This window comes from Schistocerca gregaria, chromosome 6, assembly GCF_023897955.1.
Source record: "Schistocerca gregaria isolate iqSchGreg1 chromosome 6, iqSchGreg1.2, whole genome shotgun sequence".
NCBI lineage: Eukaryota > Metazoa > Arthropoda > Insecta > Orthoptera > Acrididae > Schistocerca > Schistocerca gregaria.
This window is the reverse complement of record NC_064925.1, coordinates 229,177,235-229,190,041: the sequence shown is the minus strand read 5'-3', so window position 1 is coordinate 229,190,041 and position 12,807 is coordinate 229,177,235. Positions and strand designations below refer to the sequence as shown.

Below are 12,807 nucleotides of genomic sequence, written 5' to 3'. Positions count from 1 at the left end.
GTTTCATCAGATTTTCAATGGTTTCATCAGGTTCTCAAGAGGGAGGGGTGTGCTATATGAGCCATACAGTGACAAACTTATGCTTCTAGCACAGTGTCTTCACCCTGCAGATTGTTTACCCTTGGCCCATAGGTGTTCCCTCCAGAGACTACTTACAAATACTGCTAGGACATTATGTATTGTGGGCATGATACTGCATGCAAACAGTCTATTGATACACCAATTGTTACAGGCACCATCTGGGGGGGGGGGGGGGGGGGGGGCAGCAGCCATACTTTCAAGCAGCATGCAAATCAGAAAACCAGCAGCACTAGTGTCAAGGAAACAAGTACCATCTATGCACCAGATGGTCATGGATATACTTCTGCCTTCTGGATACGTATGGCAAATCACAGCCTCCAACAGCAGTAAATTGCTCACTCATTTCAAAGCCAGGAGCTGGCTCTGCTCTTAGCACATCAATCCACTACAACCAGTCAGGAAGATGTTTTCCTTGGAAATGTTATCCTGCCAGTGAACTTTGTTTCCTTTAATTCCCAGCTGATCATGAATGATCTTTCAGTTGTTCTCGGGGCTAAACATATTTGTAAAGTCTTTGTAAGTGCATAAAGTGTTCTTAAATTCATCCTGGAAATCATCATTTAATACAGTGTGCATCACATGTAATGGGACTTAACAATGATGACCTAGATAAAACCAGAATTTAACAGTAAATACTTTTGGATTAAAGGAGACGACTCACCAAAAGCAGAAGCATTGAATTGTCAATAGGTGTACACTAAAAGAATGGAAACTTGCTAACTTTCAGAATAATCCTGTATTGATCTAGAATAAAACACACATGCACACACACACACACACTCACACACATCCCTATGTGGTGTCAGCTGGACAAACAGTGCTGGTGCTGCATTTCAGCAGATGGACTGGTTGTGGTGGGGACTGTGTCAGGTGGGTGGGGTGGGTAGAGAGGGAGGGGTAGGGTGGGGGGAGAGGGAGACAGAGAGAGAGAGCGAGAGAGAGAGAGAGAGAGAGAGAGAGTGGGGAGGGGGGAGGGGGGGGGGGGGGCAGGAGCCAAGAGGAGCTGTCACCATATAGGGTCATAGGCATGTGTGTGGGTGGGTGGGTGTTACTCAGGCTCAAAAAATGATAACTCTAAAAGCTAGCAAGTTTTCTTTCTTTCTGTGTGTGCCTATCAATGACTCAACACTTCTGGTCTTCTAAAAAAAATGAAGTAATATTCTATGTCATACATACTGTGACAAAATTATGTCCGATTAATATCTTACTGATGCTAAGCAGACATATGATAGTAGTGCAGCTATGTGAAGTTATAAAAGATATGGGAACTGTTGCCTAAATAGTCTGATCATATGCAAAGTACAATTGCTTTATCATGTAAAGAGAACTTTACTCAAGTAGAACTGTTTCTTGAAGGTGTTTATCATTGTTTATTTTCTGTTAATGTAAACATGCTTACTTTCACTGGTAGCGTATATGTTTCTTACGTGCTTATTGTTGTGTCAAACTATTTAGTTGTCTAAGATGGATAAAAACTAAAGAAATAAATGTGAAAATGCCATGGTCTTAGCAGAGTGTAGAAGAGAAGACCATCAGTCTCTTCTTCAAGTAAGGACTTAAAATCTAATTTTATTGATCAGTAACTGAATGATAAAGATACTGCAAAACAGGGAGTTCTGAAACACAAATTGGTTAATATGCTGATTTTACTGTCTTTGTAACTGCTGCATTCTGATGTACATGAAGTTTGATTTACTGTATTGCTAAGCAAATGTGCAGAAGTTGGAGGTTCAGAGACAGCTAGTAGGTATCTTCCATTACAAGTCTATCACAGGAGGAGAGACATACATACGTAAAAACTGACTGAAAAATTTACTGCACAGATGAAAAACATGCTATTTTGTTTACTGGAAAGGTTAATGCAGATTGTAAACATTATTTTCCCTGCTGAAAAATTAAAACGTAAATATACTGACACAAAATTGCTGGTGGCAGTAACTGGCAACAACATGCCATTACAAGAGATGTGGCCATGAAGTTGAGATGAACCAATGCACTGTCACCTCTATTGCCAGAGTGGAGGAATACCATTCCTGTTGTGAGACCAGTAGTGAGGTATGTTGCAAGCATTGTCACGAGTAATGACTAAAAACAAAAATTAAAACAAAATATTTAATAAAAAGTGTTTGCACGAGGAACACTTAATAAATAAATAAATTGTTACTGTAAATTGTTATCTCCTGTATTATATTTGAAATTCAGTACCTGATTTGTGTTTCACTACAAAAACAATAAGAGCTACAAAAATTTATGACTCAAAACTAGAAATGTAATACATGAAGAGAGCAATTATATAGCTTTTTGTGGTTCAAATCAGGACCTCCAGTATCTTAAAGAAATATGATGAGGCACCTGGCATTAAAACTGATAAAAAATTAAACATTCCCAATAAAACATATGTATATGCAAAACAGTCATCTGAAATACAAAACACATGCCTAACAGATAAAGACTGAACCCCAAACAAAAACACAAAGGCTCTATGTAACACTTTATAGTAAAACATGTAAAACAATTCTCTAAAATATGAAAGAGGGGGAGAGAGAGAGAGAGAGAGAGAGAGAGAGAGAGAGAGAGAGAGAGAGAGAGAGAGAGAGAGAGAGAGAGAGAGAGAGATATTATGAATTCCATAAATCAATTCTTTACAAAAATCTGTGATAATAGGAGGAGGAAAAAAGAGAGAAACAATTAAAATACTGTAACAGTTTAGTTCAATTTTGTACAGCATTCATCACATTATCAGCTTAAGTAAGGATCATAGCTCCATTTAACTTTGGTTAGTATTTTCCAAAACAAACATCTCCCACCTCTCTTCTTCCTAATGATAACTAGCCTACTATTTCAACAGTATAGTGGCAGTAGTGGTAGCAATACTGTTGTATTTTTAGTCACTTGTGGATCACTTTTACAAAGATATTGTAATATGAGATTATATCCCACTGAAGAAAAGCAGATTCTTCACTTCTTTATCTTCTGCTGGCTTTTTCACCTTCTGTATTTTTTTTATATACATTTGAACAGTCTTGGTAAGAGAAGAATTTTATATTATTTCTTGACTTTCATATGCCAACTGGCAAAAAAATTAAGTAATGATTTGTGGAAATTAACAGATTCTAATATTGCAATGTGCAGACAATTGGGATAGACAACATCTGCCCCACAATACTGAGACACCACTACAGCGCTAAGTTAGAATGATTGATGAGCTCCAGAGAAGAAGTCATCATCATCATCATCATCATCATCATCATCATTTAAGACTGATTTATGCCTTTCAGCATAGCCCCCTTATAAAATTCCTCCACGATCCCCTATTCAGTGGTAACATTGGTGCCTCTTCTGATGTTAAACCTATTACTTCAAAATCATTCTTAACCGAATCCAGGTACCTTCTCCTTGGTCTGCCCCGACTCCTCCTACCCTCTACTGCTGAACACATGAGTCTCTTGGGTAACCTTGCTTCTCCCATGCGTGTAACATGACCCCACCATCTAAGCCTGTTCGCCCTGACTGCTGCATCTATAGGGTTCATTCCCAGTTTTTCTTTGATTTCCTCTTTGTGGACACCCTCCTGCTATTGTTCCCATCTACTAGTACCTGCAATCATCCTAGCTACTTTCATATCCATAACTTCAACCTTGTTGATAAGGTAACCTGAATCCACCCAGCTTTCGCTCCCATACAACAAAGTTGGTCGAAAGATTGAACGGTGCACAGATAACTTAGTCTTGGTACTGACTTCCTTCTTGCAGAAGAGAGTAGACCTTAGCTGAGCGCTCACTGCATTAACTTTCTACACCTCGCTTCCAGTTCTTTCACTATGTTGCCATCGTGTGAGAATATGCATCCTAAGTACTTGATACCATCCACCTGTTCTAAGTTTGTTCCTCCTATTTGGCACTCAATCCATTTATATTTCTTTCCCACTGACATTACTTTCGTTTTGGAGATGCTAATCTTCATACCATAGTCCTTACATTTCTGATCTAGCTCTGAAATATTACTTTGCAAACTTTCAATCGAATCTGCCATCACAACTAAGTCATCCGCATATTCAAGACTGCTTATTTTGTGTTCACATATTGTAATCTCACCCAGCCAGTCTATTGTTTTCAACATATGATCCATAAATAATATGAACAACAGTGGAGACAGGTTGCAGCCTTGTCTTACCGCAGAAATTACTCTGAACCATGAACTCAATTTACCGTCAACTCTAACGGCTGCCTGACTATCCATGTAAAGACCTTTAATTGCTTGCAAAAGTTTGCCTCCTATTCTATAATCTTGTAGAACAGACAATAACTTCCTCCTAGGAAGTCATATGCCTTTTCTAGATCTATAAAGCATAGATACAATTCCCTGTTCCACTCATAACACTTCTCCATTATTTGCTGTAAGCTAAAGATCCGGTCCTGACAACCTCTAAGAGGCCTAAACCCACACTGATTTTCATCCAATTGGTCCTCAACTAATACTCACACTTTTCTTTCAACAATACCTGAGAAGATTTTACCCACAACGCTGATTAAAGAGATATCTCTGTAGCTGTTACAATCTTTCCTGTTTCCATGTTTAAAGATTGGTGTGATTACTGCTTTTGTCCAGTCTGATGGATCCTGTCCCGACTCCCAGGCCATTTCAATCATCCTGTGTAGCCATTTAAGACCTGACATTCCACTGTATTTGATGAGTTCCAACTTAATTTCATCCACCCCAGCTGCTTTATTGCACTGGAATCTATTGACCATTTTCTCCACTTCCTCAAATGTGATCCAATTTCTGTCATCATTCCTATCCCATTCTACCTCAAAATATGAAACATTACTGATCATATTTTCACCTACATTGAGCAACTCTTCAAAATATTCCCTCCATCTGCCCAAGGCATCCACAGGATTCACCAGCAGTTTTCCTGATCTGTCCAAAATACTTGTCATTTCCTTCTTACCTCCCTTTCGAAGACTGCTAATTACACGCCAGAATGGTTTTCCAGCAGCTTCACCCATAGTCTCCATCCTGTTTCCAAAGTCTTCCCAAGATTTCTTCTTGGATGCTGCATTTATCTGTTTGGCTTTGTTTGTTTCTTCAACATAACTTTCTCTGTCCACCTGAGTTAATCTGCCAGGAAGTTTCATATCAGCGCACACTCCGCTGCAGAGTGAAAATCTCATTCTGGAAACATCCCCCAGGCTGTGGCTAAGCCATGTCTCCGCAATATCCTTTCTTTCAGGAGTGCTAGTTCTGCAAGGTTCGCAGAAGAGCTTCTGTAAAGTTTGGAAGGTAGGAGACGGATACTGACAGAAGTAAAGCTGTGAGTACCGGACGTGAGTCGTGCTTCGGTAGCTCAGTTGGTAGAGCACTTGCCCGCGAAAGGCAAAGGTCCCGAGTTCGAGTCTCGGTCGGGCACACAGTTTTAATCTGCCAGGAAGTTTCATATCAGTGCACACTCCGCTGCAGAGTGAAAATCTCATTCTTCTAGTATGTAGCCATTTTTGATACGCCTTCTTTTTCCTTTTACAGGCTGCTTTGACTGTGTCATTCCACCAAGTTGTTTGCTTCATCCTACTTTTACACACTACTGTTCCAAGACATTCTTTAGCCTCTTCTAGTACTGTGTCCCTGTACCTTGTCCATTCCGTTTCCATCGACTGTAATTGACAACATTCAACTAACTGGTACCTTTCTGAGATTGCTGTTATGTACTTGTGCCTGATTTTCTTATCCTAAAGTTTCTCCACTCTTATCCTCCTACATATGGACCTGACCTCCTGCACTTTCGGCCTCACAATCCCAATTTCACTGCAGATTAAATAATGATCAGTCTCATCAAAGAATCCCCTGAATACATGTGTGTCCCTCACAACCTTTCTGAATTCCTCATCTGTTATTATATAGTCAATGACAGATCTGGTTCCCCTGCCTTCCCAAGTATACCGGTGAATGTTCTTATGTTTAAAAAAGGAGTTTGTGATTATTAAGCCCATACTGGCACAGAAATCCAAGAGTTGTTTCCCATTCCTGTTGGCCTCCATATGCTCTCCAAATTTACCCATCACCTTTTTATACCCTTCTGTTCGATTTCCAATCCTGGCGTTAAAATCACCCATGAGCGGAACACTGTCCTTGTCCTTTACTCTAAGAACTACATCACTGAGTGCCTTATAAAAACTATCCATCTTATCTTGATCTGTCCCTTCACGATGTGAATATACGGACACAATCCTAATTTTCTTGCTAGACACTGTCAAATCTATACACATCAGTCGTTCGTTTACATACCTTATTGCAACTACACTGGGTTTCATTTCTTTCCTGATGTAAAGCCCTACACCCCATTGTGCTATTCCTGCTTTGACTCCTGACAGGTAGACCTCATATTCTCCCACTTCCACTTCTTTCTCCCCCCTTACCCGAATGTCACTAACAGCTAAAACATCCAGCCCCATCTTACTTGCAGCCTCTGCCAGCTCTACCTTCTTCCCAGAGTAGCCCTCATTGATATTAATAGCTCCCCATCTCATTACCATTTTTTTGCCAGGTCGTATCTTAAGAGTCCCTGCTTTGTCAGTTAGAGGTGGGACACCGTCACCTCCAAAGGTCCGAGGCATTTTGCTCTGATTGTTGCTAGCATCATATTTTAAGTACCGGGGAAGCAGGTTGCTAGCCTTACTTGCCCCAAGTCCCATTGGGTTTTACTCCTAACGGTTGAGGGACTAACCGGTGGATTTGGTAGTCTTTGCCGTATGAGCACAAAGATGACCACGACTCAGAATATGTCTGAGATGCCCAGTCTTATTCCAAAGTAACTGGTATCCTGACTGTCGGGACCACTTACTTGGCCAGTCATACGTTGCCCGTGGTTCATGAACTAGGACATGACTACAGGAACCCACACCATGAACCACTAACTAGTTGATGTCATTTGTAAATAGCTAGTCATTAGAATAATTTTAAAGGATATTAACCCACAGTTGGTAACATGTAAAAATGTGCACTAATGATAACACATGTCTGGGAGGCTAAGACTACCAAATTCTGCAATTTATGCCCACTTTTCTGAGTACTGATCCTCAGTGCCTGCTGTCGTCCTCTCTGGCACATCTGCTCTACTATAGCAGTACACTCCATCAGTATGGCTGTGTCCTGGCCCCACCGGTCAAGTATCTCCTCCTGCCTGCTGCCACTGCCTCACCATATCCCAGGTGGTCACTGCTGATCAAGTTCTGCCTTGCCAGTGACTGCTGCTGATGCTTGCCAATGCCTGTCTCTAATCCCGGCTCTTTAGGCTACCAATGCTTCCAGTCGTATTGAGTGCCAATCACATACCTCTTGCCATGGTATCAATCACAGCACGTCTGCTGATGCCACCATCTCTCAGAGCAACACAAACATGGCCAGCAAATACTGCTGTGACCTCATCATACTACTGATGTTGCCAGTCCAGCCAGATGGCAAACAAACCCCTCTTGCCAAACCATCACCACCAGACACCTTGCCATGCCTTATCTAGTATTACCAAGGTCAGCTATGCCCATGCCACAGCACTACACTGTGTCCAACTGAGTTCTCGAATAGCCTTCAGTACTGTAATACCATTTACATGTGTGCAGTAAACCTTTGAAAATATCACAGGGGACAGCTGGTTACTTTCTGTGTTCTTGCCACCAGGTGTAGACATATGACACTTTTTTCAAAACAGTCAACACTATTTGAAATTTCAATAATTCTTGAGGATACTCTGTCAGTCAGCTGGAAATTCCTGGTATCAAATTTTCTATATAATAAAGTCACATCAGCAACAAAAACATTTATTCACCTGTAAGTATGTATGTGCTTGTGTCAGCTGCAGCTTGATCAATATGCTTTTTATAAATACAAATGTTTTACTTGCTTTGGAATATCTTTACATTATTGAAGTACTCGATAACAGACCATGCTACTAGTTATTTCTTGTATCTGTTGAAAATATTTGACACTCCTGACCATGATGATCTCTTTCTTAAGTAATCCAAAGATGGGTCACTGGGTTCTAAAATCAGTGAATAATATCTTACTATGAAGAGAAGTAGCAAATAATTATATTAAGGCATAATGCTTCCAAAGAAAACACATTAGGTAGGACCACATATTTGTCCAATAAATGCTTGATTGATTGTGGTGTTCTACGGAGTTCTGTCTCATGATACTTGTTACACCTTATTTACATTGATTATGTATTGCTCCTCATACGATAAGGCAAAGTACAAGCAGGTAAACTGTTATTCAATAACTTTATGCACATCTCCATTCATAACAGTGGTAGGTATTTATCCTCTGCAGAAATGCAGCTTCCAGAAAGATATCTTTGGGACTCATAGAAAGTCTGTCACCACTATTTGTAGCTCAAAGACCCTAGAATGATGTGTGACACTCTCTATTTGGTTAAAAATAATGACACTGCACTGTCTTGACATTTATGAGCCTACTCTGTATGGCTGTGTTTATTTTTTAAAGAAGACTGAAACACTGCAACAAAATAAAATGTTCATAGATATAAAGCAAGAAGCACCAGTAACAACTGTGTGATTCAGGGAACAGAATTGTATCAGAAAAGTGTTTCACACAAAACAGTTAAATTATTTAATAGCCTAAATAACAGTGGAAAGTATGTTTGCAAATAAATTTTAGTCATTTATGATGGAAAACTGATTATAATCAGTACAAGATCAAGAATTCTTGTGCTATCAAAAACTTTTAAATTGAATTTAAAACTCCTGGAAACATGTACTATTTAACTTGTCTTATTGATTAGTTGTAATTTATGATTGTAATTTGTGAACTGAAATTTACACCATCTGTATTCTGCCCCCCCCCCCCCCACTTTCTCTCTCTCTCTCTCTCTCTCTCTCTCTCTCTCTCTCTCTCTCTCTCACACACACACACACACACACACACACACACACACACACACACACACAATTTTCGTATGTTCATTGTGCTACATAATGCATCAAAAAAGACCAAAAAATATGCTGCTGCCCCCTCTGTTGCTGATTATGGAAATACTAGTAAGCAAAGACTAATTTAGTTGCAAAGGAAATTTAAGAGAAACATCATGCACATTAGACAGCTCTTCAACCTCTCTCTTTTATTCTCACACCATGATGTATGAGGAATTTGTTCCCATGCAATAACTTAAGTACTCATATCAGAACTGAGCGTCCACCCCCAGTAGCTGAATGATCAGTGCGACAGACTGTCAATCCTAAGGGCCCAGGTTCAATCCCCGGTTGGACTGGAAATTTTCTCCACCCTTGGGCTGGATGTTGTGTTGTGCTAATCATCATCATTTCATCCTCATCGACACGCAAGTCGCCGAAGTGGCGTCAAATCATAAGACTTGCTCCAGGCGAACAGTTTACCCAACGAGAGGCCCTAGCCACACGACATTTCATTTTTTGTGTTGAAGTTTCTAGCACAATAGTAAACCATAGCATTTCAGCATATTCTTTATTTGCTAAATTGAGCATGGTATGACATTGTTATATTTCCACAACTTAAGTTGAGCATGAAATGTGAATAATGCAGGAGCAAGGGTGACTGCTCACTGGTGAATGGTCCTAAATTATTTACACTCTGCAAGAACTTTCCATATCATCAATGTGAATAATAGATTGATAGAAAGCAACTGTGACAAGCCATTTATAAACAATGTGCGAATCACTTTTGGAATGGTTGTTTGAGCTGTGTAATCTTTATGCTAATATTTCAGGAGAGCAAGAAAAATATCTTAAACATGAATGTGTTATACATTTTACCCTCAATTATTCATGTTAGACTTGCCATTTTGTAGAAGATATGCAAAGAAAAATCAGAGTAACTGACATTTACATTCTATGATACTTTATTCTTCAGTGGTAAGTGAGTCAAAGGTTTAGGTATATGTGGTGGTTATCGACTGCAAGAGTTGACCGCCTCATCTTTGAGAATGAACTTCTTTGAAAACTGTTGATCTCAGTGTGTTCCGAACTCTGTATTTCAGCAGAAGGGTTTGTACCAAGATGATCAAAATAAAGTTAATTCATTAACACAGATGTTTGTAAATGAGTATTATACCATATTGATGCTATGCTACATGACCACATGTCATTGTATTTCGAACAGATGTGAAATTTATATATTTTCCGTACCAAATTGAAACAGCACTTGCTTGACCACTGCTTCTATTCTGTTTCTGAGTTTTTGTTGTATTTCAAAACTTATTATAACTGATCAAACATTCTTAACCATACTTACTGTTTTCAAATATGTTATTTGTTATTGTAAGACTGCAACATGTATAAATTATTATTTTGTAATCATGCTATGTGTAAATTGTATTTACCATCTGAAACCTGACTTTTCCTATATTGTATGTACAAACTACACACCATTGATTATTTAATGGACCAATAACAAAGAGAGAGAAAATACAAATGCAGTATTATTCTGGATTCCTTAATAGCATGATAAAATTATCCTCTGCAGTTTATTGAATTTTCAGAATATTAAAAACATAGAACATGATGGATAAAATTTAAAGATTTCATTTAAATCCCTATGGAGAATTAGCCTAAGAATCAACCAATTGATTCAGGTTCACAGTGACACCAAACTCCTTACATCATATGCCTTCCTCCTTTCAGGTCACCCAGTGCCTTCCTCTCCCACCCAACCAGTCTGTGCACATAACCATTCATTAAAAGTGAAAAACTGACACTAAATTTGTGTTGATATGGGACATGCTTTTCATGTGGAATAATCTGACTAACAGAGCTATGTAGGTATGTAGGTGCAACTAACAATCCACACACACACACACACACACACACACACACACACACACACACACACACAGAGAGAGAGAGAGAGAGAGAGAGAGAGAGAGAGAGAGAGAGACAGAGCTACCCTCCCCCACAGCTTCAATTCAGGCAGTAGTCCTCTTCGAGAGAGACAGAGAGAGAGAGAGAGAGAGAGAGAGAGAATAGACAGAAAAGAGAGAGAAAGTGGGATTGTAGTATTAGTAACAATGAAGGCTTAAGAGGAAGTGTATTCTGTGAGATATCAAATGTGTCTACAACACATCCATCATTCACATGCACTAAGAGGTTGTCTTCCTTAATTTTTGTTTGCCATCAAATAATTTTTGTTCTCAAGGAAAGGAAGAAAGTAACTTTTAGATAAGGTAGAAAACTCTATTAGCGTAAGTTCTCACAACATTCAAAATGATGCTCATAATAAAAGTATAGCAGTAATTATAATAATTGTTTATGGCTTCTGAAATTGTATGTTTAGATTACATTCACCTTGTTTCTTACATACTGAAGAATCATTCTCTGAAATAGTATCCAGAACTGGTTGCAGAATGGTGTAGTGGTGTATTTCAATGTTTTTATTTCTCCTGCATCAGTTTCCCATGGTATACACAATCTTTGAGCAATGAAAGAACCTGAAAAATAATAATTTCTTTCTATATAAGGGCTCTTTTCTGTCATTATTGCTCGGTCACAAGGTCTTGATGTAACATTTGAGCCTTGTTTTCCTGACAAGGAACTCTATTTTTATCTTACAAAATAAATCAATTGTGGACCTTAGTCATGACCTGTCAATGAGATTTGCAACTAAAAATTTCAGTTCTGAGAATTGCTGTGAACTATGGAATTACAGAATTTCAGTCTTTCAGTGAAATCTGAGGTCAAGCAATTATATACGTCAAATTACAAAAATAATCATCAAATTATCATATTAATAAAGAAGTTAATTTTGTTTACTAGTCTGTAATCATATGACATTGCACAGTATCTGGTGATTGATGTGCTGAATCATATAATAATATAAAAATATCTTTAATCTTCTAGAGAGCAAACATTGAATTAAATGGAAATAACCAGTAACATTTAAAATTAAATACAGCTAACAAATGAACAGCTGGTTTTGTGAGTAACAAGAATAATGTACCTACTGCATGTCTAGGTTATGACTCAAACTGAGTAACCATAATCCAAACTAGCTACACAGTACCATTTACACTAGAAGACATAGAAAAAGCAAGCAGCAGACTTAAAATAGTAGCCTAATGAAGACTTACTTGTTTATTCACCTTAACCTCCTTGTAATGTGATTACTTATTGAAAGCTTTTGATGTGATTGATCGTTCTGTGCTCCTGAGGAAGCTTGAACGGTATGGCTTAAGAGCTGTGCCAAATCAGTAGATTAAATTGTGTTTGGAATATTGCTCTCAGGTAACTGAAATTAAGGACATGGAAGGAAATGAACTTCAGGTACACCTTTCAGAACCATGTGGAGTAAGTCATGGTGTTCCACAGGGATCTAATTTAGATCCTCTCCTTTTTGTGGTCTACATTAATGATTTCCCATCACATGTTAATAATTATGAACCAGTACTGTTTGCAAATGACACCAGTCTATTGATTGAATGGAATAAAGAAGAAAATTTTACCACATCTGCAAAAGATATTACAAAAGAAGTGTCTGAATGGTTTACCAAAATTTCTACACAGATAAAAAGTGTGGCACAACCTGTAATATGTATAGATAACCAAAACATTAATGCTGTCAATGAAACTAAATTTCTTGGGGTTCATATCTAGGAAAATCTTAAATGGAGCACTCATATCACATACCTAAATTCAAAACTAGCAGAAATGAGCTATCTAGTAAGAATTCTTTGCAACAATACTAGTG

General features: G+C 38.5%; 1 protein-coding gene across 2 annotated transcripts in view; it reads right to left on the bottom strand.

Annotated features, from left to right (window-relative positions):
* LOC126278971 (ATP-binding cassette sub-family G member 1-like) overlaps positions 1-12,807 on the bottom strand; it is a 294,595-nt gene that overhangs the window by 30,383 nt on the left and 251,405 nt on the right. For both annotated transcript variants that reach the window (XM_049979266.1, XM_049979265.1), the window contains exons 8-9: positions 11,409-11,551; positions 1,998-2,166 (exon numbers count right to left, since the gene is read on the bottom strand). In XM_049979266.1, coding sequence (XP_049835223.1) covers positions 1,998-2,166; positions 11,409-11,551 — 312 coding nt within the window. The remainder of the gene's footprint in view (positions 1-1,997; positions 2,167-11,408; positions 11,552-12,807) is intronic.